Source organism: Ovis canadensis, chromosome 1 (assembly GCF_042477335.2).
Source record: "Ovis canadensis isolate MfBH-ARS-UI-01 breed Bighorn chromosome 1, ARS-UI_OviCan_v2, whole genome shotgun sequence".
Classification (NCBI taxonomy): Eukaryota; Metazoa; Chordata; class Mammalia; order Artiodactyla; family Bovidae; genus Ovis; species Ovis canadensis.
The window spans coordinates 165525125-165552529 of record NC_091245.1 but is presented as its reverse complement, the minus strand read 5'-3'; the positions used below and the strand labels follow the sequence as shown (position 1 = coordinate 165552529).

General features: G+C 41.4%; 1 protein-coding gene across 1 annotated transcript in view; it reads left to right on the top strand.

Moving 5' to 3' along the window:
* Positions 1–26549, top strand: part of GABRR3 (gamma-aminobutyric acid type A receptor subunit rho3) — a 46669-nt gene extending 20120 nt beyond the window's left edge. The window contains exons 5-9 of the mRNA XM_069572656.1: positions 5450–5532; positions 6872–7012; positions 12165–12317; positions 20475–20671; positions 26247–26549. Of these exons, the coding sequence (XP_069428757.1) occupies positions 5450–5532; positions 6872–7012; positions 12165–12317; positions 20475–20671; positions 26247–26549 (877 nt within the window). The remainder of the gene's footprint in view (positions 1–5449; positions 5533–6871; positions 7013–12164; positions 12318–20474; positions 20672–26246) is intronic.
* Positions 26550–27405: the final 856 nt, after the last annotated feature.

The following is a 27405-nucleotide window of genomic DNA, read 5'->3' as shown; positions in this document are numbered from 1 at the left end:
TTCTTTATTCATTGGCTGTGGTGGGTCTTTGTAAACGCATGCGGGCTTTCTCTAGTTGCGGAGAGCAGGACTGCTTTTCACCATGGTATGCAAGCTTCTCACTGCGGCAGCTTCTCTTGTTCCAGAGCACGGGCTCTAGGACTGTGGACTTCAGAAGCTGCAGCACGTGGGCTCGGTAGTTGTGGCACACAGGCTTAGTTGCTCCAAGATATGTGGACTCTTCCTGCACCAGGGATTGAGCCAGTCTCGGGGTCCAGCCCCGGTGGATCCCGGGTAATTTGAAGGTGGGGACGGAATCAGCGTCCTAGGAAAAAACTTATTTAATTACAGATATAGAGAGAGATTAGAAACGGATAGTGTAGTAGGAAAATTAGTGGAGGAAAAGAGGCTGAATAACTTGGTTTACGTGGAATACCAATCACCACCTACGTAGGCCACAGGCATCTTTCCATTCTCCTGAAGGAGAGGAGGCACTGAGGCCTCCTCGGTCCAATCTTGGAAGCTCAGGCAGAATTAGCAGGCTTGGTGAGTACCCACATTCCAGATGGGAATTCAGCCAGAAAAGCAGGGAGCAAGAAAGAAAAGACACGGGGGAATCAGTCTTTCCAGAAACTGATCTGATTTCTTTATTTTTTAGGTTTGCTTATATACCTTTTGTTATACATAGGGATGAATACAGAGTCACGTGGGGATCAGCAGTCCTGACCTTTATCAAAATCAGGTGCTTCACATAAATGTATGAAAAAAAGGTCTTAGGGGTTTTACATCATCTTCTCACCATGAGATCTGCTGATATTTTATGATCCTTTCTTTCTGATAACCAAAAACTTATTTTTTCCGAGGGTGTTTTTTCTTAAACCAGGTGCCACCCTCTGAAGGTACCAGATAAAGTTGCATTCTTATAGGGTGAGGGTGTAGTGGGTTACAACTAAGAAAGGAATTTATTTAACCTAAGGTTAACATGATTAATCTTAAAGGTTAATACTTATTTCTCCTATATGCTAGTTATATTCATTATAAGGGCAGGGAATATGGAGATTTAGCAGCAAACATCAGCCCAACACATGAAAACCCTTCACCAACATTCCCCTTAAGATCTATTTAGTCTTAAGATAGTGATAAAGTCACATTTTTACATAGCAAGGACACAGTGATTTATAACAAAGTACAGTGATCTATAACAAAAGAGAAAATTCATTAACTCAAAAAGTCTAGTATTGCTAACATCAAAAACTACTATATTTCCTTTTCTATATTCCAAATACATTGATTAATATATTCCCAGGTGCCTAAGGATATGGAGGCCTGGCGGCAATCATTGACTCAACGAGAAAAGCCCTATGCTAATTAAGACTGTCAAAATACTCCAAGCTCTCTGTGCCGTTTATGGTTGAGAGGTAGTAAACAATCATGTGCTTAGTGGCAGGAGCGTGGATAACCCTGTCGCACAAACTAGTCTGTCAGCAGAGAGGTTTGACCTGAGACACCCTTGTCACATCCACAGCAGGGAATTAGCAGCAATTATTGGCACAACAAATGAAAAACCCTTTACCAGTATAATTCCTAACCAACCCACTATACTAATAATTTCTAACTTCCCAGAAAGAATCTGCCTTTAGTAAGTCTAAAACATCTCATGCCTCTCACGGTTGGGAGGCTGTAAACAATCACATGTGGCCAGACGAACCTGTACAGGCAGGCTAGATAACCTTCAGAGGAGTTCGTAAGTTGAAACACTCTTGTCACGCCCAGGAATTTTTATTGACTTGGAGCTGTAAGTTAACTCCTTCTTCGAGAGAGGTAATGGGGTTCAGCCCCCCATAAAGTCAGAGGTATAGGTGAGAGCATAAAACAGTAAAGTAGGCACTCTGGTTCTGGGGGTAGATGCTCGGGAACAGGAGGTTTCCTGAGGCTCGACCCTGCCTTTGCGTATGCCGAGCCTCCTTCCTCGTGACCTTTGCCCAGGGCGGAGTTCCTCACACTGGCTCCCGGCAAGCCAGTGTCCCTTGCAATGCAAGGTGGATTCTTAACCACTGGACCACTAGGGAAGCCCCTAACTCCCGGGTTTTAAAGAATGATTTCCTAATCTAACTGTACCCACTCTGGGCATATACTGGAGAATAATAGGAAATAAGGTTGGACAAAATGGAGCTGAATTATGGATAGCCTTAAGAGTCTAACCCACAGTTTTTTATAGGTACCCAAACTGCTTTTCCTCCTCACCGATGCCACCCTACCCTGCACCCCACCAAGCAGTCTTGGAATCTTGGATTAACTAAATAATTTTGTTAAGTATGTCCTTCACTCTTCACATGAAGATACAGTCATCATGCACGTTACCCCTAATTTCTTCATTTAAAACTTGTTGAAAATGAAAAGCAAAATTTTAATTTAAAATATTTGATCTGTGCTAATGGACCTATCCAAATGATAAATAGGAGTTCTGTATTCTGTTGGATATCAAAAAATTTAATAAAATATTTGTTCAGACACTATGCTATAATATCCCTCCATCTTTACTATAACATTTTTTTTTTAGCCTAATGAGTCCAGTGCTTACTGACTGACCTACCATAGGTAATCTTAAAAATGTTTGGTAAACCCAAGAAATTCATTTTTTCAAATGTCTTAGAAATCCCAGAAAGATTCAGTAGTAAATTGAAAAAGAAGTTAGCTCTCCAGAGGATATCCATGTCCTAATCTCTGGAACCTAGGAAGGTGACTTTATTGGGGAGTGGGGGAAAATTACACAGATATGATTAAATGAAGGGTCTTGAGACAAGGAAATTATTCTGGGCTATCTGGGTTGGACTGAATGCAATCATCAGTGTCCTTGTAAGAGAAAGGCAGGGGAGGATTTAACACACATGGAAGAGTAGGAAGTAGTGTGATGGTGAAGACGGAGACTGGAGTGCGCAACCACCAGCCCAGGAAAGCTGGCGACTTCCGGGAGCTGTAAGAAGCAGAGGATGACTCTCACCCTTGAGTTTCGGGAGGAGGCAGGGTCTTTCTGACACCTTGGTTTCAGTCCAGTGATGCTCATTTCAGACTTCTGGCCTCCAGAACTGTGAGAGAATACATTTCTGTTCTTTTAAACCGCCAAGTTTATGGTAATTGCTTACAGTGAAAATATGTTCTTTTTACTCATTAAAAACACCTTGCTTGCTCTAGTACAAAGATTCTGTTACCGGACATTTTATAAAAAGCTATCAGTGTTTTTTAAAAAAATGAAATGAGAGGAAAGTACCACTTTCCATAAGAACTTTCACATCAAAGGTAACCTAGAACGCTAACAAGTACTGGAATCAAGGCTTAGTAGAAATCAGCAGCTGAACAGCAGCATCTGGCCAAGAAATCAACTGTTGTAAATTAATTTTTTTGATGAGGGGATATCCACTGGAGAAGTAGCTCAGTGAATTGTCCTTACCCTGCACATTCCAAAGAAAGATTTGGCTCTTGCCTGGCTCCTGGGAAATAACCTACAAGTCCTTGGAATATCCTGCCTGATAAGTATGTCTTTGTTTATCCAAAGACCCTGAGCCACATGGTATCAACTTGACCTCTGGAGGGGCTAAAGATCAGCCATGGCTATGTGACCAACCCGCAATTAATGCTTTGAACCCCTGGGCTCATGTAGCTTCCCTGGTTGACAATACTCCATGCATGTGGTCATATGTCATTGTTAGGAGAAGTAAGCACTGTCCATAAAGCCCTATCTACTAGAACAGGACAACTGGAAACTTGCTCCTGGTTTTTCCTGGAACCTGCCCTGTGCATCTTAATTTCATTGTTGATTTTAACTGGTATCCTTTCATTGCAATAAATGATTAGCTGTTAGTATAAGAGCTTTGATGAGTTCTATAAGTCCTTCTAATGAAACATTGAACCTGAGGTTGGTCTGGAGATCTCCGAACACAGAAGGACTCAGAATTGTTGTCTGCACTGCCCTTTCAGCTGACAACAGAGCCAGTCCAAGCCCAGAGCCAGGTCACCTGGTTTCAGGCTTGGTTCTGACACCATCTACTGACAAAGAGTCTCTCCTTGGCCAAATTCTACTCAGTGTCCTCTGAACTGTCTTCTCACATTGGCCCCGATTTTGAGCTTCTGTTTCTGTCTCTGCATAGTCAGTTTAGCCAGAGTCCCCCATCCTCAATATCTGATCACCCTCCATGTCTGATAAGGTTCCTCATCCACCTCTCCAGCCCCCAGCTGACAGCTGACCACCCTGGCCCTCCTTCAGCAAGAATTCTGTTTGTTAGGTCCATTTAGCCAGTTTCCCCCAATCCCTTATGTTTCCTCTTAGTAATTTTCCATCCACTGACTTGCACACCCCCCATCCTGGCCTCCTTGTTCCTTTGCTATAAATCCCAGTTGTTATGTTTGGAATTGATCCCAATCTCTCTTCCCAATTACAAAAAAAAAATTATAGTAGCTCTCCTAAATAGAGTCTACTTTGCATTTTTTAAACAAGTGTCGTGAATAATTTTTTCCTTAACACTGTCTACCTAATCTCCTTGGCTGTTAATTTATTTATGTGTACTCTGAAGGAAGGAGACTGAAAGACTTCAGAAGTCCTTTTTTAAAGTACCAGGAAGATGCCAAAATGAGTATGTTTTGTGTCGCAAGGTTATCCAGACCCCTCCCTGGCTTGGCATTTTCCTGCATGACTACTGACAGTACAATTCAAAGCACAGCAGATAAAATGGTTTTCCCCCTCTGATTAACTGAGGGGTGCCATGGGTAGGAGCAGCTGTTGCCTTTGTTTTTTGCAGACCTGCTCAGGGGCCTTTTATGAACCTCTGATCTGCTTTTGTGGGTACCACAGTTCAGCAGCCTCTGCCTGAAGCCAGGAAAAGCTAGGAGGACATAAAATGGGAAGAACAGCCCTCATCAGTATGTAAGCCCTTTGACTTAATAGCACCTGAATTATGCATTGTGCGCACAGATCTCTAACTGAAAATGCTGCAGGCTTTCCACTCACTCCTGCAAAGATAATTTCCTCAGGTAAACTTGCTTTGTGAAGGAAACCTTTACTCATAGGTTTTTTATTACCACCAGTCCAGCTCTTTATTACTGGAAACTATTTAAGTTTGAACCTTCCAAAAAGCAGAAAATATTTAAGTCTATTTAAAGTCTTCTCGCTTTGAAGTGTGTTTTTCTGAAGACATCCGAGCCAGAAAGTATAGAGGAAGCTGACCAGGAAATAGTGAGATCAGAAGCAATTCTTACAGCAGGAATTCACTCATTAACTCTGGGTCTTAAGCAATCACCCACCTTCCTGGGTTTGCTTCCTTATGGGCTACTTGGGTAGAAGATGGTGACACCTGTTTGGCATTATTCTTGAAAGGTGCACAAAACAGGCAGAGTGTTAGATAGCTTTAAGCTACATTACTTATTTGACCGTGTGGTGAAATGACCTGCAGTTTTCTTTTTCTTATTCTTCCTATAGGATAACTGTTTCAGCAATGTGCTTTATGGATTTCAGCAGGTTTCCTCTTGACACTCAAAATTGTTCCCTTGAACTGGAAAGCTGTAAGTGTAACCTCCCAATGGAGTGAGTACCCGTGGTCTGAACACACCATCACATACTTGCAGTATATAAACAGACTCTTAACAAGCATGTGAACATTTTGATATAAGTTAAATATGTTTCGGAGAAGGCAATGGCACTCCACTCCAGTACTCTTGCCTGGAAAATCCCACGGACAGAAGAGCCTGGAAGGCTGCAGTCCATGGGGTCACTGGGAGTCGGACACGACTGAGCGACTTCACTTTCACTTTTCACTTTCATGCATTGGAGAAGGAAATGGCAACCCACTCCACTGTTCTTGCCTGGAGAATCCCAGGGATGGGGGAGCCTGGTGGGCTGCCATCTATGGGGTTGCACAGAGTCAGACACGACTGAAATGACTTAGCAGCAGCAAATATGTTTATCCAAAAAAGCTTATTGGTTGGTTGGTTGGTTGGTCTTTTTGGTAAGAATGATGATGGCAAATTGTCTTGCAGATGAGAAGATAAAAGAGTCGAGAAAAAAATGCTTTAGTAACTACATATTCTGCAGTTTCCACAATGATTTTAAAGGAATAACTCCCAAAAAATGTGTATTCTTGCTAATGTTATTAACATAGAGTGGCAAATTTAGAAAACTCTGCCATTTATGTTCTCATATGAATCCCAACCTTCCATTAAGTATACCTCATTTCCCCAGAAAAACCCAGCTCTAGATTTAGATCACCCAGTTAAAGCCCTGTCAAACGGCATCTGAGCCAGAACCCTGTCAATTACTTAGATCCACACCCCCTCCCCAGCTATTTTTGACATGACTTATTAAAACTTGACTGCAATTTTTCATGATGCAGGTAAAGTGCTGGGAATCTCAATGGGTGTCTCCCACAGAGACAATTCTCCCCAAACCCATTGGAAACTCTCTATCATACTATTTGATCTTATAAGAAAATTTTCTACAAGCCCAGCTCACTTTGCAATTTCATCCAAGAGGGTCACAAAACCCAAGTTTGAGGCCTAAAGCCTCGGCATCAGGCCTGTGAGTGAGGGGCGGTGCTGTGACATCACAGTGCACACAGACAGGGGAGCAGCTGTTTGGAGATTTTTAAAGCATCATGTGGGCATGAGAAAACCCAACCACACTCTGTCAGTAATCAGGGTCTAACTTGGGGAGGTTGGTTTTTTTTTTTTTGCTTTTTTTTTTTTTATGATATGGGTATTATCAGTCTTTTGGCAAACATATATTTCAGAACCATGACATTGGACCAGATCCTGGGGATACAGAATTTTATAAAACACCATCATGGACCTCATGGAACTTACTGGAGCTCATTCTAATTGCAGGGATGTTATTTTCTTGTCTTAGATGCCTACAATGAGGAGGATCTAATGCTGTACTGGAAACATGGAAACAAGTCCCTGAACACTGATGAGCATATTTCCCTGTCTCAGTTTTTCATTGAGGAGTTCAGTGCATCCAGTGGATTTGCTTTCTATAGCAGCACAGGTGCAGTATTTTATGTGGACAAGTCATGAGCATTTATTGAGCAGCTACTGTCTGCAAAGCACATGTGGCTAGTCTTGAGTCCAAACAAGCCTCCCATTTGACCAATAATATCATCCTTCTTTTCCCAGCAGCCGTCTCTATCTTTGCAATACAGGTCTTCTTCAGCTGACGATGGGCTACTTCCCAGTAAACTCATCATGAGTTGAAGTATGTTTAATACACCTAACCTCCTGAACATCATAAAGTAGCGTAGCCAAACTTAAACAGGCTCAGAACACTTATATTAGTCTACGGTTGGGCAAATAATCTAATGCAAATCCTATCTTAAAATAAAGTGTTGACTATCTCCTGTAATGCAATTGAACACTGTACTGAAACCGAAAAAACAGAATGGTTGTCTGGGTACAGAATGATTGTAAGTATATCAGTTGTTTGCCCTCAAGATCATGGGGCTGACCAAGAGCTGACTTGCTGCCACTACCCAGCATCATGCAAGAACATATGGTTAGCATGGGAAAAGATCAGAATTCAAAACTGGCAGTACAGTTTCTACTGAAAGTGCATCACTTTTGTACCATCATAAAGTCAAAATAAGTCAAAGCATCCTAGGTCAGAGACCATCTGTACACATTTCTGTCTTTATCATGTAAACACCTTTAACTAGATGTCTTGCTTGCCCTCAGTTCAGTTCAGTTCAGTCGCTCAGTCATGTCCGACTCATTGTGACCCCATGAATCGCAGCACACTAGGTCCCTAGGCCTCTGCAGTCTACTCTTCACACAGCAGACAGAGTGTTCTTTTGAAAACATAAAGAGCACAATTCTTCCTGTTAAAACTCTGCGGTGCTTTTCCACCAAACTTACAGCAGAACTTCAGCTTCTCATCATGGCCCACAGGCCCTACATGATCTCTCTCTGCCTAAGGCTCTGATCTCACCAACCACCACTGCCTGGCCTCTCCACTTCTTGCTTGTCTTCAAACACACCCACCTCATTCCACCTGTAGGAGTTCTGCTTTCACCTTTCTTTGCCTGGTGTGTTTTCCCTGATTTTTTCATGACCAGCTTCCCCATTTTGCTCAGAACTTTATTCAAATATCATCTCCTCAAAGAGTTCCTTCCTAGCCATCCTATGTACAATAAACCTCCCTCCTCACCATTCCCCATGTGTATTTGTCTTCACAGCACTAACCACTTACTGAAATACATCTCTGTTTGACTGCTTTCTTGTCTGAGTGCCTGGCTAGAAAGAGTGCAGGGATCTACCTGTCTGCCTTGTTCGCTGTCTCTCTCCCAGCACCTCAAACATGCCTGGGGCATGATAGATGCTCAATAAATAGCAACTGAATGACTTGGTCAGTAAAGTGGTTCTTGCACTTTATATGCCTATGAGAAGTAAGTACAGATATTGGGGAAATTTTCAATTTTATTTCAATACTTTATTTTTTTGTTGTTACACAGACATACTTTATAATGAGAAAGATTAAAATGGGCTCCTGTATGTGTGTATGTTCAGTCACTAAGTCATATGTGACTCTTTTGTGACCCCATGGGCTGTAGCCCGCCAGGCTCCTCTGTCCATAGGACTTTTCAGGCAAAATACTGGAGAGGGTTACCATTTTCTTCTCCAGGGGATCTTCCCAACTCAGTATTAAACCCAAGTCTCCTGTATCTCCTGCATTGTAGGTAGATTCTTCACCACCAGCACCACTTGGGAGCCCAAAATGGGCCCCTAACATTACTTTTTTTTTTTTTAAAGAGAAGAATAAAGCATTTTGAAAGTTGTATTCAAATATCAAGTTATTAATGATATCTGAGTTCATACAAGCATTTCTTAGGTTTTGAGAAGATCAGCATTTAGAATTTATTTTAGTTCACAAGTAGGTAATAGTTCTTCCTCACATTATCCATGAATTACCAAACAAGGTCACCTGAGAGCCAAATTCAAGTGTTTTTCTCAAATTAAACATATTAGTTTCATAAAAATATTTTATATTTTGTCTTCATACCTATCATTAAAACAACCACCATAACCGCTACTCCTAAATCAGCTCTACAGAAAAAAAAAAAAAAAAAACTACAATTCTGGCTCAGTTACAAGAGTCAGAAGTATAGTGACAATAATGAAACTTTAGCGTCCATTTGATAGTTGAGCCACCAGGCCCTCACTTATTCCCCTTGGCATTGCCTTCACCAATGCTTATCAATGTTACCAAGTTGATGAGGACCTCTGGGCCCTCATGCCTCTCAATGTCCCTCAGAATCATGCCCTGTTGATTTAGAAGGAAAAAGAAATGACTGCTGCCCTTGGGGGATGCATCGAACAGTTATTCTTTATTGCAGCATAATGTAGTGGCTAGAAGTACATGCTGTAGAGAGAGACTGCATGAGCTCCAATTCTGACTCTACCGCTTATCAGAAATGTAATCTTAGACAAGCTGCTTATCTCCCTCAGCCTTAATTTCCTCATCTTTAAGTTAGTTTCATAATACTTTCTATCTCGTAGACTTGTGAGGGTACCTAACTTAACACATTTCAATAACTTAGGATTCTGTCTGCCATTCTCAAAAAAATACTAGTTAGTAGCTATCATTTTCACCATTTTTATCAACATCAAAGGAAATGGCAACCCACTCCCGTGTTCTTGCCTGGAGAATCCCAGGGATGGGGAAGCCTGGTGGGCTGCCATCTATGGGGTCGCACAGAGTCAGACACGACTGAAGCGACTTAGCAGCAGCAGCAGCAGCAGTAGTAGCATCTTTAGCCTTTCAACACAGAATAAATCCTTAGCATCAACAGGCCATTGAAGGTGATAGTCTGTATATAAAAATCTTCTTGAGCGTTGTCTTGGACTAAGTGCCCAGTTACTGCCCACCTCTTCCATTTCCCTGCTGCCAGTTCTCCAGCCGTTCTCTCTCTTTCATAAACTTCCTTTCTTTCTACCACATGGCAACCAGATGGAGGTGGGTGGACACTTCCACCCATATTTTGGTTTAGATGTCAAAACTGGTGATGGCACACAGATGCTGAAAGAGTATAAAGAGATTTATTACTTACATAATGAGGTTTTCTAGAGAGAGCAGGGCAGGCTTCAAAGCATATCTGAAAATGTCTTGAGAGAACAGGAAGGGGCCTCTGACTTGGGGTTCTCTGGTGCTTAGAAAGCGGGACTTGGGTGAGGGCTGCTTGCATGGGGCCATGTTTTCATGGTTTGATCTTCCCGTCAGTAAAGAGAGAACATCTGGCTTTCTTCCTAGCTTGCCCAAGTGTGGAGCAGAAGGAGAAGTGGAGCTAGAGAGCTATCAGTAGTCAAATATCAAAAACAGAGTCCTACTCTTTTCCACTCCCGAAATGAGAGCTCCATTCCTTTCCAGAGCAGCACTATTTTTCCAGTGGGTAAAGGGAGCTCTTCCCAGCTACAACTTCAACAGAACTATCCCTCATCTCCCCTTCCCAGAAAAACTGCAAGACAGAGCAACATGTCTCCTGCTTGGTTGCCAAAAAAAAAAAAAAAATTATTCAGAAAAATATGAGTTAAAAAAAGACCTCGTTGCCCAAATACATTTCAGAACTTAAAAGCAAATGCATAAGTGTGTCTTTATGAAGTGCTTTCCAGCTTTTCCTTATCCCTTATAATTTCACAATAATTATATGAAGCTATAACATCAGAGATGTTATTATTCCACTCTATAGCCATAATCAAAATTCTCAACTGCAGACTATAATAAAGTGGGATGTAACATGGGTAATACAAGACAATGAGTAGCTGGAAGAAAAAGGCATATTTTGACTTTAGAGTACACTACATCATGTATCTTTTATTACCCTTTGGTAACCAAATTGTTTAGTGTTCCTGAAGCATATCAGCTGAGAGTGAGGGAAACTAAAACAAGTAGGAAAAAGAAGGGTAACCAACAGTTAATTAGGAATAGAATACTAGGCATACAGTCTGCAAATTCAGTGCAGATTGACTAGGCATATGTTTGCCTAAATGTTTACCCGATCTGTCTAGTAAGTTTGCCATCTTGGGTTCAGAAATTACCACTGAGGAAGCAGAAGAGTTCTCCAACTTTGCAACACCTATAATTTAATTTTATTATTTTTAACCTATAGTCTCTATGACCTGAATAATTTAGATCACAGTCAACTGCATTTATAATGAAAAATTAATCTTACCACTTATTTATAAAAGGTATATTTTCATTTTTCCATTATTCATTGCTTACATTAGAAAAGATTTAATAAGATTGGCATCGGTTGTAAAATAAAGCAAGATGATATGAAAGAGAAATGTGAAAAAGAAAAATGTAAAATAAGCATAAGTTATCATATAGAATCTAACATGTAGTTATCAGGAAATGGCATCAGAGAAGTCCTATAGATGGTCCAAAAGCATGCTCTAACCTTCTAAACATGGTTCCTTGCAGCCAATGTGAAATGGGAAACTGAACAAACTGTGCCTATTGACATGATCGCAACTGGTGCTTTGATCAGTACAAACTAATACCCACATGAGTTTATATAATTCCAACAAGAGGCAAAGAAACACCATTTGGCTACTTTTCAACAGATTAGTGTAGATAAATTAATGGTACCCTTAAAACTTTGAAATACTGAAAATTGTTTATGGATACTCCCTTCCCCCAGCCCCTCTTTGAATCCCTAGCTCTCTGGATCCTAACTTGGAATCCAATGACAGAGGAGCTGCTGTGAGTCTTTTCCTCCCGATGAAATGTTTCATTTCATTTGTTACAGCTCATAAATGGTTTATTGGCTCTTGCATCAGTCATTAGCCATATATTGAAGACTTTTTCACCTGCAGAAACACTGCAAACGCAATACATTTTGGAATAAGGTCTTTAAAGGCCATCTCACAAAATATAATAACCAGTCATCCCTGAACAGCAGATATGAAATTTAAAGGGGAATCTTTGAGTCAGATAATTAAACCTACTGGAGTTCAGTTAGTTCATCCAACACTGGGGGCCCAGGTCCTATCCCAGTACTGGGTAAACAAGGGTGTGTCAAGTTCCATGTTACCTAAGAGCCTGGAGTCTAAAGAAGCAGGTTATTATCACTAAGTATGAAATTTCCACTAAAAAAAAAAAAAAAAAAAAAGCCTGTTCTGACGAGAACTTTGACTTTTCCTCATAGGTTGGTATAATAGGCTTTTCATCAACTTTGTGCTAAGAAGGCATATTTTCTTCTTTGTCCTGCAAACCTATTTCCCAGCTATGTTGATGGTAATGCTTTCCTGGGTTTCATTTTGGATCGACCGAAGAGCTGTCCCCGCAAGAGTTTCCTTGGGTGAGTCTTTCTGTACCTTTGTGAAACATTAATGTGGGAGAAATGTCAAGGAGGGTGAATGAATTGGTGATATGTGGAGAGGGAGAGAGGGTGATGGGTTAGTAGGGATAGTTATGATACGCACTCAGGTTGCAGTATTTGCTTGACAGCCATAAGGGCAAATTGTAGCTGGACTCTTTCCTCAGAAACCAAGACATTCAGTATGAAGACTGTACTAGCTGACCCAAGGTGGAGGATAGGGAAGAGGGAGGGTGAAGTTATGAAGCAGAAACAACCTCACTTCACAAATGTCTCTTTTCTGCCTTTTAGGAAAACCTCCCTATCTCTTGCCCAAGTTCACTTCACTTTGCCTGACAAACCCTTACATTGCAGAAGTTTTCAGTTCAAATGAATTCACACTCTACTATTGGTACCTTAATAAATAACCTCTTGGAGAGCTGAATGCTTGAATTTGGAAACATAAGTGCTAGTTAAAAAAAATTATGGCATAGCCTGTTAATAAATACTAAAACCAGAATCAATTGCAGCAGAATTTTAGGTGTCATGGCACTTCAGAGATTTCAAATGGGAAAACATTGCCAGCCTCATTAGCAGGTATGATTGTCACTCTATCTAGAGACATCACTTGCCACTGTCACACACACAGATTTATGGAAACCACTTCAGACCCACTTAGGGATTTTGATTGAGTCCTTACAAAGTAGAGTTGCCAAGCTAAGTACTTAGACAACATGTTACTTAATGAGAACCCAGGAGTCAATCCCACCTGCCTTCTTGGCTGATTTGGGGCAGAACTCTCTCATTTGAGCTGATTTTGTTCTTTCACCCATAACGCTCTGTTTAGGGAGAAGATTGTTATAAGTGGTTCACAGTCATCATAATTATCACACAATTCATTCCAGAAGGAGTGATTTCTAAGTTAATGTTGACAAATTATATGCATACTTCTAAAGATATTTGAAAGATGTAAATTGTCATTAATATTAATGATTTGTTCACCTCTTTCCCCTACTAAAAGTTTCAGTTCACAAGCACTTGAGTCCTGAATATCTTCAAGGAGGAAAATACCATCTGAATGAGTAACTGAATTATTGTGGCTGTTCCTTCATATCAGACCAGCCTGGCCCTGACCTCGGCAAGGCAGTGGGGCAGTATAGACCCAAAGAGGAGACTAAAGGCCCATTTCCAGCCCTTGAGACAGAATGAGAAAGGCATTCAGTCTCTAAAGGTTTATGGACATGAGTTTCAATGGGATCCCTGAAGCTGACTGCTTAGCTCTTATATCATGAAAATGACAGCAATAAAAGCTGGCTCTCAGGCAGGTTGGACTGAATGGGCAACACTAAAATTCTATGCTTCTTGGGTCTACAGAGTTAGGAAATTGCTAGGCAGGTTTATATAAAATAATATACAAATCAGAAGTGTCCCTCCTTCATTTTAATAGAGAGAACAAACATTTCTAGAACACTACTATGTTCTCAGGCTTCTGTTTCCTCCCACCCTAGGGTTCTTTGAAAGATACTTTGCCCTCTGTTTTTTTTTTTCAATTAATTTATTTGCTTATTGAAGTTGATTTACAGTGTTGTTAGTTTCGAGTATACAGCGAAGTGATTTAGATTCCTTTCCATTACAGATTATTACAGGATACTAAGTACAGTTCCCTGTGCTATGCAGTAGGCCCTTGTTGTTCTCTCTTTTATATACAATAGTGTGTATCTGTTACTCCCAAACTCCTGACTTATAGGTACACCTAGTAGGGAGCAGAGATCCAGCCCAAGCTCATTGGCACATGGTTTGGAGTGACATCCTCCAGAGGAAGGGATACCTCTCACTAATTTGTACAAAGATAGAGTTTGGGCTTGCAGAAGCCTTGTAATTGCTTATCTCACCTCCTTTTCTTCTTGCCCAAGTTCAACCCTACCACCAGAGTGATACTTCTATGACACAAATGTCATCATCATACTCTCAATCTGAAACGTGATTGTAGTAAATATACTAAACTTGGAATTTCAAGGTGTCCCTTGAGGCTTGTCAGATAAAATACAGGACACTGGGTTAAATTTGTATTTTAGTTAAGCACCAGATAATGTTTTAGTATAGGAACATCTGAAATATTGCATGGAACACACTGATACTGAAACATTATTCATTGTTTATCTGAAATTCAAATATAACTGAGTATTATGTTTTTATTTGCCAAATTTTCAGCCATACATACCCTTGCCCCAAAATACTTGCCCTAATAGTGAAAGTAGCTCAGTTATGTCTGACTCTTTGCGACCCCATGGACTGTAGCCCACCAGGCTCCTCTGTTCATGGAATTCTCCAGGCAAGAATACTGGAGTGAGTTGCCATTTCCTTCTCCAGGGGATCTTCCCAACCCAGGGATCAAACGTGGGTCTCCTGCACTGAAGGCAGATTCTTTACTGTCTGAGCCACCAGACTTACCCTAACAAGCTTCAATCAATTTGAATATTCAGTGTTCTCAAACAGGCCCTCATGCCTCTCTGCTTATCTCACCTCTGGACATTTGTCCTGACTCCCACTCTACCTAGAATGCCCTCCCTACCTGTCTTTCTCTGGCAAATTTAGCCATTTCTGAACAAGCCAGAAGCCTTTACTGATGGTTTCAGGAAGGTGTGGTGTCTCTCATCTTTGAACCACAGAGCACTTTGTATCTATCCTAAGGAACCTGCTTCATCTATTTCCTGTTCAGCTGTGGGGTGGGTTGGTAGCTCATCTTGTCTTCTCTATTAGAATATGAGTTCTTCAAGGATGGTGACTAGCACAGTGCCCTGCACGTATTTTGTGCTTAATATATAGTTGTTAGACGGCCAGTATTTCACCCACCATGTTTTTAATAGCTGCATGTTAGTTACTAACTGAAAACAATGATGATTCCTTTCTCATTAAGACGCTTCTGCATTTGGGTTCATTTGCTGACTGAGGATGAATCATTTGCTGGTTAAACCCCTTCCACGTCTGTCATGTTTCAGATAAAGAACAATAGAGGCAGAACAGCACAGAGTATCAACTGTGATTAGGCAATTCTATCACTAGAGATAATAGCAATCATAATTCAGAGTATGTATTGGGTTAAAATACTAGTCTATGATTCCATTCAATTTTACATGGAGAAAGAGTGAAGAACACTTACAAAGCTGTTCAAGGATGTTTTTACTGTCATGAAGGGTTCTCTTCTCCCCTCTCTCATCCTCTTCCTTCCTTGCTTGCCTCTATCATTCCTATTGGGCCCCTCTGCATTCCTGTTGGGTATCCCCTTCATATACAGTGTATGAAGTAATGGGGTCATTTATCAAGAAATAGACAGATATTTCCTGGCAGAGGAAGGCAACTAAAACTTTCAGACATGTATTCATTCATAAAGAAAAATGCATAATGGAGGATATGCCATATACCTGGGAAATAATACTTAGAAGCTATTCATTTTACCAGTATACCAGTAACTGGAACATCTATGCAGTGGACTCGGGCACCACATCCGTGAGAGAATGGTTGCTGCTTTCTGTCCAAAGGGCAGTATTGGGATATCCAGCCTACCTTTCTCTCCCTTACATCACTTCATAGTTTCTTTCTGCCTTGGCCCACAGGGAAAATGTTTTTACTCATTTAAAGATGAATGTAGACATCTTTCCTTTCAAAAGAGCTCCCTATAACACAGCTACTGAGGAGGTGAACTGACCTAGTAGTTCGAAGTGTCCTCTGTAGGCCCTCATGCCCTCACAAAGATCCGTGTATGTAAACTGCATAGCTCAGGGCTACAATGGCCAAGGCATTCAACCAAAGCTTCCTTCCTTTCTCTAGTTCCTGCTCTGACTCCTAATCCAGTGGTCTTTGCATTGCATCCCATTTAATCCCCTCCGAAGCCGAGGTCATGCTGGAGTTCTTTCATAGCTTTCTTTCTCACTGTCTTCCCATCCCCCAGAGGCACGTGAAGTCTGGTCTGAGCTGTCTGTCAGTTACCACCTCTTTAGTCTTCTGCCAGTTCAGGAAACACCATCCTTTCCTGGCATGGGGCCCCACACCCCTGACATTTGCCTCATCGTGTATGGCAAAACATAGCCAATGAGAAATAAAAATAGATAAACAATCCTCCCCTGACTGAAGGGCTCCTAGGATCTCATATGCGACCTTAAGAATTAATAGAGGGGAGAAACTGCACGGCTCAGGGAAGTTGAGTCCCAGGGTCCAGACTAAATATTGTCTCAATATTTTCCTATCTGTGCATAGCAATTTCAGTAGGTGGGAAGACAATTCTCTAATTCCAACACAGGCTCTTTCTTTGACTAAATGCTCACTTCATATAATTCAAAACTCCGTTATTGCAGTGTTAACTTTAATAGGCTTAGAAGGAATCCAATTTGTCAAGATTAATGTATTTCTAAGGGGCGGCTCAAGACATAATAAGTGTGTTTAATGTAGCTGTAATACTCCTCACTCTCAATTCTATTGCTTTAGGAATTTATACATCAGTTTTCTCATCCTTTACTCCCTTTTCCCTACTCCCCGCCCTCCCCGTCTGCTTCTTTTAAACAGGAAAATCTAGAATGCTGGTTTAAAAATAAATAAACTTACCATTAGTTAGTTGGACTAAGCACCCTTCTAAAGAAAATGACTGCTAGTTTATTGCTATCTGGCAAATATAAATGATCCAATCCCCTTTTATCGACTCAACAGTCATCGATGTGAAATACATGACAAGAGCATGTATTTGTGTGTTTTTCTAAACCCTTATTTCATCTGCTAAGCCTCATGTTGCTGTCACTGAAAAAAATCAAGTTCTATCTTCCATATCTTCAAAAGCCAGTAAGAGGAAACATTTAAAACTTTTTGAACAAATGAGGTAAGAGACTAAACAGGAATGTTCATTTAGGATTTGCATAGTTTTACCAGTGAAATCCTGACAGAATAAGACTTCTGGCCTCTTGAAAAGCACAAAATACCTTCATGCTTCCTGACATTATTCTACACTCAGTTTTATAGCATCTTGTCTCAGAGATGCTCCATAAATAGAGACTGGTCTATAATCTTAAAACCAAAAGGAAATTTCCTTTACAGGTTCAGAGTGAGAGGCCACAGGTTTGCATGGAAAAGAACATGTGTTTCTATATTCAGAGAGGTTTCAATTCTGCTCCTGACAAAATTCAGGCTAATCAGCCACTTTTCACTCATATTTCTTTTCTGCAATGTGTGGCTAATATTTACCTAGGTTTGTGGTGGGTAAACATTCAATAAAGGCAAACAAGTTGTATTTATTAATCTCAGCTTCAGCTATATGTACACCTGTACCTTAATAAAAATTTCATATCTCCATGTTTATGTAGCAAGGAATGCTAACGGTATCCACCAATATGCAGACTGTTGACATGACCATTGTTGGGGAGACCTGAGACCCAATGAGTCAGTGGCCTGCATGTAATGGTAATTGCTGGAGAAGCATTTAGGTTTCTTGTTCTGGAGTTCAAATCCATGTGAAGATGAGATTTCGGGTCCTCCCACAGTGGCTGTCAGATTGCCAAATTGCTTTGGTCTCCACCATCCACAGGAAAACACTGAATTTGAAATTGAATAGCTCTGTAGCGCTGTCATTGTCTTTGATATGGGCCTCCCTCAGCTGAAAACCTTACAGAATGATAGAATTTGTTGAAAAGGTAGGAATGTGTGGGTGAGAGCTGTCCACCTGCCGTGTGTGTACATTTTAGGAGTAAATCACAGTGTTCTTCCTGCTGTTTGGGACTCTGTCTGCTGGTATTAAAATGTCCTCACAACTTATAAAAATCATTAAGGATTCCATTTGCACCTCCCTGGTGGGAAGTTAAGAAATAAAACCATGCCAGCCAGCATACATTTTGAATATTTACAATACTAGGCTTTCTCTCCAGGCAGTACCCTTGCAGCCTCCCTCTGAGAAATCAGTGTAGACACAGAAGGGCTCTCCCTAAAGTTGTCATTTTTATTAAGGAAATCTCAGTCGCTCCTTTCTCCCTTGTCCCCCAGAATCTTGATTTCATTACCTCTGATGCCCATTGCAGGGATTAAAGAAGGGAAAAGAAGAGAAAAGGAAATGAAAGGGAAAGTAGTGAGAAGGGAATAGTAGGGAAGAAGTGGGAAAAATAGGAGACAGGGTAACGGGAGGAGCAGGGCAAAAAGTAATTGGTGTTTAGCAGCTGCTTAGTCGGAGGGGGCGATGGCACCCCACTCCAGTCCTCTTGCCTGGAAAACCCCATGGACAGAGGAGCCTGGTAGACTGCAGTCCATGGGGTCGCCAAGAGTCGGACACGACTGGGCGACTTCACTTTCACTTTTCACTTTCATGCATTGGAGAAGGCAATGGCAACCCACTCCAGTGTTCTTGCCTGGAGAATCCCAGGGACGGGGGAGCCTGGTGGACTGCTGTCTATGGGGTCACACAGAGTTGGACACAACTGAAGCGACTTAGCAGCAGCAGCAGCTGCTTAGTAAATACTTACTCAGAACTAAGCCTCCACCACCACACTTCCAATCTGAGTCTCAACTGAGCTGTAGTTTCAGTAACACCGGACAAAGTGACAGCAATGACAATGGGCTGTAAGTATTCTGTGTGAAAGAAAAGCACAGGGACAGCAATCTTTAATGCTACTAAAGAGCACTCCCGGACAGACGAAAGATTTAAGATTGACATGAAGATACTTTCTTAACCGTATAAGTTGTGAAATGATGGGGAATAGTGGTGGAAATGGTTTCAGAATTAATTTCTTTTTCAGAATTTTTTTCTATGGCTGATTCATGTTGATGTTTGGTAGAAACCAACACAATACTGTAAAGCAATTATCCTTCAATTAAAATTTTTTTTAATTTATTGGAGTATGGTTGCTTTACAGTATGTTGCGTTAGTTTCTGCTGTACAGCATAGTGAATCAGTTATACATATATCCCCTCTTCTTTGGCTTTCCTTCCCATTTAGGTCAACACAGAGCACTCAGTAGAGTTCCCTATGCTATACTGTAGTTTCTCGCTAGTTACCTATTGTATTCATAGTATCAATAGTGTATATATGTCTATCTCAATCTCCCAATTCATTTTCCCCCTTTCCCCCCTTGATATCCATCTGTTTGTTCTCTATGTCTGGGTCTCTGTTTCTGCTTCAGTTCAGTTCAGTTGCTCAGTCGTGTCTGACTCTTTGCAGCCCTATGGATTGCAGCAAACCAGGCTTCCCTGTCCATCACCAACTCCTGGAGCTGTTCAAACTCATGTCCATTGAGTCGGTGATGCCTTCCAACCATCGCATCCTCTGTCGTTCCCTTCTCCTGCCTTCAATCTTTCCCAGCATCAGGATCTTTTCCAGTGAGTCAATTCTTTACATCAGGTGGCCAAAGTATTGGAGCTGGAGCTTCAGCTTCAGCATCAGTCCTTTTAATGAATATTCAGAATATTTAGTGAGGTCAGTTCAGTTCAGTTCAGCTCAGTCACTCAGTCGTGTCTGACTCTTTGCGACCCCATGAATCGCAGCATGCCAGGCCTCCCTGTCCGTCACCAACTCCCAGAGTTCACTCAAACTCATGTCCATCGAGTCGGTGATGCCATCCAGCCATCTCATCCTCTGTCGTCCCCTTCTCCTCCTTACAATAGAATATTATTCAGCCATACAAAGGAGCAAGACTGGGTCATATACAGAGCCAGGGATGGACCTAGAGATGGTCATACAGAGTGAAGTAAGTCAGAAAGAGAAAAACAAATATCATATATTAATGCATATATGTAGGATCTGAAAAAATTGGTATAGACAATCTCAGAGAATTTTTTAAAATGGAATACGTTTTTACTTTTCCTGGATGGTTAAAAGAGGCCCAGCTGAGGGTGGGAGCCATGAATCCTTAGGGACACGTCTGACTCTGGAAACTTTAGCTGGAGGGAAGGGGAACATCATGGACAGTGGGGCTGAGAGTAAGAAAAAGACACAGGAAGAGAAATCCAAGGGGAGGTTCTGGCTTAGGCTCAAGCTGTACTCGGTTGGCCTGCTAAGATTCCACGGCCCTCACACACTTGTGATCAGGAGATAGTGACTTAGAAATGTTCCCCCCTGGTGTCCTCTGGCTCTGGAACCTGAAGCTGAATGGTGCTGTCACTGAGCTGTTCATCACTGTTCTTGAATGGCAGGAATCACCACGGTGCTGACCATGTCCACCATCCTCTCCGGGGTGAGTGCCTCCATGCCCCAGGTGTCCTACATCAAGGCTGTGGACGTGTACCTGTGGGTCAGCTCCCTGTTTGTCTTCTTGTCGGTCATTGAGTATGCAGCTGTGAACTACCTCACCACGGTGGAAGAGCGGAAACGATTCAAGAAGACCGGGAAGGTACTCCTTGCTTTCACTACTGGATCCTTTTTGGAATGTGAAAAAGGCTATCCTCATCCACACCCTCTCCTGGCAGTATTGCAACCCTTGTATGAAGTTCGTGTAACTTGGCAGAATGCAAGCTTATGACAAACAATCTTAAACTTTACTCCTTCTGCTCTGTGCTGGCTGGTTTCCTTGGCATCCCAAAAGAAAGTTTTGCCAGGAGGATTTCTGTATGAGGAACTTCTCACAGTGTGCTCCCCTCCACTGACTTTAACCCTGGAAAAGAAGGGGTTAATGTACAAATCCTATCCTTTCATGTAGATGAATGATGATGATGGTGTGTATGTGTGTGTTAGTCACTCAAACCTGTCCGACTCTCTGTGACCCCATGAACTGCCAGGCTCGTCTATCCATGGAATTCTCCTGGCAAGAATACCAGAATGGGTAGCCTTTCCCTTCTTCAGGAGATCTTCCCGACCCAGCGATTAAACCAGGTCTCCTGCACTGCAGGCAGATTCTCCACCATCTGAGCCACTAGGGAAGCCCAATGATGATGATGGCTAACGTTTAATGAGTGTTTCTTATCTGTTGGCTTTGTGCTAACCATTCAACATGTTATGTTACTTAGTTCTCACTGTAACCTGAAGAGGACAGTGCTTTATCACCTTCATTTTACAGAGGTGAAGTAGGAGCAGTTGGGGAATAACTTGACCAAGGTCACACAGCTTTAGAGGACTCAAGATATGCTTCTGGAGCCTTCCGACTCCAAAGGCTGTGCTCTCAACCAGTAAATGATAGAACTCCACCAAGAGCTAGGGTTTATTTTTCTTTCTTGTCACTCGGGTGAGTGGTAGAGCATAAAGGAAGGTTCTTCTCTTCACCATATACAGGGAACAAGGTGCCTTCTGGGTCCTAAGTGTTGTCACGTATTTCTTGTGACATTGCTTTATCAACCTGGCTTGATTGATCTCTACCTGCTTCATTCACAAAGGGTTGGGGCACCAATTTCCTGTTGTTATGAGAACTGAAACATGCTGTTTTACTTCAGAAACCTAGCAGATCCAATTAATATGTGTGTATACACACATACACACAAATTAATTTGATACACATATATATGTATTGTTGTTCAGTTGCTAAGTCATGTCCAACTCTTTGCAAGCCCATGGACTGCAGCACTCCAGACTCCCCTGTCCTTCACCATCTTCCAGAGTTTGCCCAAGTTCATGTCCACCTAGTCGATGATGCTATACAACCATCTTATCCTCTGCTGTCCTCTTCTCCTTTTTCAATCTTTTCCAGCATCGGGGTGTTTTCCAATGAGTTGGTTCTTCGCATCAGGTGGCCAAAGTATTGTATATGGCCAAAGTGTGTGGGTGTGTGTGTATATATATATATATATATTGTGTATATATATATTCATATGTGTGTATATATATGCAATAATTTTAATGTGATATATTCACACTGGTTTAAGAAGAAATTCTTAAATGAGTATTTATACATACCAAAACATTATTAATATTTTTTATACTTCTCGTGAGAGTATTTCATCCTTTTTAAAAAGAACATTTTTATATCCTCTTCTTGAACTGAACCCTCATATTGGCTCCACGATGTAGGCCTTAGAGTGGTTATTATCTCTATTTTTAAACTGAAACAGAAGAGTTTTAGTGGAGTGAAGTGATTTGCCAAAAGATCCACAGCTAATAGACCTGCAATCGCAATTCAGGTCGCCTATAATGCTACTTCATTTTTTAAATTTCGTATCCTTTGAGTCAAAGCTGTAACGGAAGCTGATTTTGCTTCATCGGGGATTCTTTAGTTCCTTTTGTCGACAGCATGGAAGTAGGCGTCTCTGTCACATACACAGTGACTGCTATGCAGGTGTGAGACAATCAGGAGCTTTTAGACAAGCATGCAGTGATCAGAATGCGCACCTCACCTGGGATTTGTTAAGATTCTCACTCAGTAGGTCTAGGTGGGAGCTAAGAGTCTGCATTTCTAAGATGGCCCAGACTCCACTGATCCACAGCCACACTGTGAACAGCAATGATTAGCTAAGCTGTGAAGTGAAAGAGAAAACTGTGATGAGGAAGAGAATTTTGTTCTTTTTAAATTTGTTCTGTCTTTATGGGGAGTGGTTAACTGAAAAAAGAGGCACGATAGTGATTTTAGCCACCTGTTTCTAGTCCTTTGACTCCCAAATACCTACATCTTCGTCTTCCCACCTGTACCCCTAGCCACCCCCACCAAAACATCTGTGATCACATAACCTGAATTTTTTTCACTTGGTCAAATTGTAAACAATCTTCTGTGTACCACAGAAGAGATTCTTTTGAGTTAATAAGCATTATTCACTTTAAACACCACTCCAGCACTCTTGCCTGGAAAATCCCTTGGACGGAGGAGCTTGGTGGGCTGCAGTCCATGGGGTCGCGAAGAGTCGAACACGACTGAGTGACTTCACTTTCACTTTTCACTTTTCATGCATTGGAGAAGGAAATGGCAACCCACTCCAGTGTTCTTGCCTGGAGAATCCCAGGGATGGGGGAGCCTGGTGGGCTGCCGTCTCTGGGGTCGCACAGAGTCGGACACGACTGAAGCGACTTAGCAGCAGCAGCAGCTTTCACTTTAAAAGATATTTTTTAATTGTAGTAAAATGCACATAACATAGAACTTGCCATCTTATTTGTTTTTAAGTGTACAGTTTGGTAGTATTAAGAATATTTACACTGTTGTATACAACCCAGAAAGTGTTCACCTTGCAGAACTGAAACACTGTACCCATTAAACAACTCCCCAATTCCCCTCCCCCCACCCAACCTCTGGAAACCACCATTCTAAGCCTCCTTCAAAGTTGCAATTTTCTCAAAAAAGAGTCCTACTTGCCCTTCATATGATTGTGGGACAAAGGAAAGAGCACAGATCTGGAGTCAAAAGTGATGCCAAACCTAACAACCTGGCTCAGTATCCCAGACTGTCTCATTCTGTATTTGCAAAATGGTGGAATTTCTTCTCTATTACCTTGTTGTGAAGATCAAATGTTATAATAAAGGCATCTGAAATTTTTGCAAACTATATAGCGCTACACAAATGTTACGTTCTTATTGTGACTAGCGCACAGATGCTCTGAAGGAGTAGCAGTTTTGGGAACAGTCTGTTTGAGATCTTTAAAGAGATCTTTAAAGGGCTGGAATGCTCTGGTGAGACACAGGGAAGAAAGATAGATCTGAAGGTTTGGGGGTTAATCTATAATACCTCTTCTCTCTGTACCTGAGTTGGGAAACCAGTTTGAGGGAGAGATGTAGCAGCCAGAGAGATGGATGTGATGATCTTATCTTTACTGGTAAAGTAGTTTGGAAAAAGTGCCTTAGATCTGTGAGCCCACTAATATTTCATCCCTGTATTCAGTGTACTTACTCTCCTTGGTCATGGGCAAATTTTGATGCTTCAGGATTTCCCTGTAAGGACAGTCTCCTTTAGCTCATTTCAGAGAACAAACCTGAACATCAATGCAGATCCAAAGTAACTCCAAAGGGGCTAAGCCACACACGCTAGTTCCCTCCTCCAAACCCCTCGGGTGGAGTGATTGAGGGATGATGGGAAAGACCAGGAATGTTAGGCTACAGAGCCCCTCCCTGTGAAACCATGAAAAGAATCTGCCTGCAATGCAGGAAATGCGGGTTCGATCCCTGGTTCAGGAAGATCCCCTGGAGAAGGAAATGGCAACCAACTCCAGTATTCTGGAAATCTCATAGACAGAGGAGCCTGGTGGGCTACCGTCCTGGGGTTGCAAGTTCAGACACAACTTAGGGACTAAACCACCACTAGCACCAAGCAAAGCTCATTTCCTATCACCACCACCCCATCACCACCACCACACACCTGTCCCAACCACCCACCATTGCAGCCCCCAGACACCAAGGGCTGGGAGAATAGCAAGGGTCATGGAAAATTCATCCCCAGTGTTGACCTTTGCCCAGAAAGGAGAAAGGAAACTATCAATATTTTATTTCTTATTCCTTCACCCAAATGTTTTCCTAATTCTAGGACTTAGAATTCAGTCTAAGACAGTCAAATGTACACTTTAGATATAATATGCCTTAGTTATATGCTTATTTGTAAGCTGGAGAGGAAAAAATAAAGACTAGTTCAAAAGCTATTTCTGTTGAAACAGCCAGCTTACCTACTTGTGGAAATTAGCAGCCTGCTGGTAAATTGTGCACTATAAAACTTAATAAGTTTTAGAGATCTAAATTATCATAATGGAGAAAGAAAATGATACCCTTGCTTTTCAAAGAATATATCTTTTCTTAACATGCTAATGATATTTTGGGGACTTCCCTGGTTACTCAAACAGTGAAGAAACCGTCTGCAATGCAACCCATGTTTGACCCATGTGTTGGGAAGATCCCCTGGAGTAGGAAATGACAACCCACTCCAGTATTTTTGCCTGAAGAATTCCATGGACAGAGGAGCCTGGCGGCTACAGTCCATGGGGTCACAGAGAGTTGGACACAACTGAGCATAGCACCACAGTGATATTTTATTAAGATAAAAGTGTGGATGTTCAGTGAGACAACTCAGCAGTGTTCTGAGCAAAACCACCAAGGGGACTATACACAGTTTTCTATCCTCTGATCCAGAGTTGAACATATTATTAATGTTATTATTGGCTATTGGTTAGTAATTCAATCTTGATGCTATTTCATGTTTATTTTACCCATTTTCATCTTACTATGGAAAGTTTCCAGGACTAAAACAGAAAGGGACAACGTAACTCTAATATGGTTCGCTGGTTAGTTTGCTGATTGCAGAAAATTGTCCCTGTGTGTCTTGAATTCAGTAAAATATTAGGCTTTTGAGTCAGTACAAATGAAATACACGTTTTAGTAGAATTTATTCTGAAGCCTCCGATTTGAATTCTGAGTACTTTCATTCAGCAGCAGCCAGTGTATATTTGTTCCTTTTTAAACCTCCCTATAGATCAAGAAGAGATTTTGTTTTCTCGGAAAGCATGACCAGATGCTATTATTCTGTTTTGGGACCAAAACAAACAAACAAACAAAAAAAAACCACACTGATTAAGCATACTGCTCTGTTTTTTCTAAAAAGGAAAACTACATTGAAAAACAAGTCCATTTAGTTGATATATCATATTCCATTTCAATTCACAAACTTAGAGCAAACAATTCACACCACTCAAAAACAGAAAGGAACACGTGAAACAATGTCCCTCTTGGGGAAACAAACATTGAGTGGTACAGTCTATCAGGCCAGGACTAAATTAGAAAACATTTTCAATTATAGTTGTGGTACATCTATTCGTATAATGCTCAAATATTTGTATAATGCTCGCTCCTTAAATCCATATTAAAAATGGATGTCTAAGATGACATTTTCCATTTATTACGAAAATGAGTTTTAATTAGACACCAGAAGCAAACTAGAATTTTACTCTTTAAAATAAGCAAAGCATTCTTAGTATTTATTAAAAGTGTTTTAAAAATCTGATTGTTTAGATTTTGATTGTAATTCCTTCTCCTAAAACCATATTCACGACTTACTAACAAAGTCTTTTTGTTAGATTCCTAGAATGTACAGTATTGAGGCAACTGAAGCCATGGCCTTTGATGGTTGTTATCATGACTGTAAGACTGACATGGACCAGACTTCCTTTTCTCTACACTCAGAAGAGGACGCCTTGCAAGGAAGATGCATAGGCCATCTCAGTGCAGACTCACCTCGGATAAAGAGGAGAAAATCCCTGGGAGAGCAGGTTGGTAGAATCATTCTGGAGAACAACCATGTCATTGACACCTATTCAAGGATTTTATTTCCCACTGTGTACATTATGTTTAATTTGTTCTACTGGAGTATTTATGTTTGAAGAGGAAATCCCGATTGATAAAATGTGTTTGGAGTCAGATTATGTTAAAAACAACAACAAAAACCACCAACTGTTAACTATAAGTTGAATGGTACCAGACTAAACTGGAGTCAGCCAGTCACCTATCCTGTCCTAAAGAAAATGTGAAAGTTGACTGATTTACATCAAGGAAAGAGTTTAAGGTCTTAGGAGAATTTGGCTCTATCATTAAGGGTCACAGGCATGCATAGTATGGAAAACCAATTTCCATAGGGAAGGGCTTTGTACCTACTTTATCTGGACTCTCCTTGGTTTCTAAATGTAGATTATCTGCATTTGAGTGAAAAATTAAGCTCAACTATGCTCATGGTGGCTCAGACAGTAAAGCATCTGCCTACAATGTGGCTGAAGGAGATCGGCCCTGGGATTTCTTTGGAGGGAATGATGCTAAAGCTGAAACTCCAGTACTTTGGCCACCTCATGCGAAGAGTTGACTCATTGGAAAAGACTGTGATGCTGGGAGGGATTGGGGGCAGGAGGAGAAGGGGACGACCCAGGATGAGATGGCTGGATGGCATCACAGATTCGATGGACGTGAGTCTGAGTGAACTCCGGGAGATGGTAATGGACAGGGAGGCCTGGCATGCTGCGATTCATGGGATTGCGAAGAGTCGGACACGGCTGAGCAACTGAACTGAACTGAACAATGTGGGAGACCCAGGTTCAATCCCTGGGTCAGGAAGATCCTCTGGAGAAGGAAATGGCAACCCACTCCAGTACTCTTGCTTGGAAAATCCCATGGACAGAGGGGCATGGTAAGCTACAGTTGATGGGGTCACAAAGAGTCAGACACGACTGATTTTCACTTTCAGTAAAA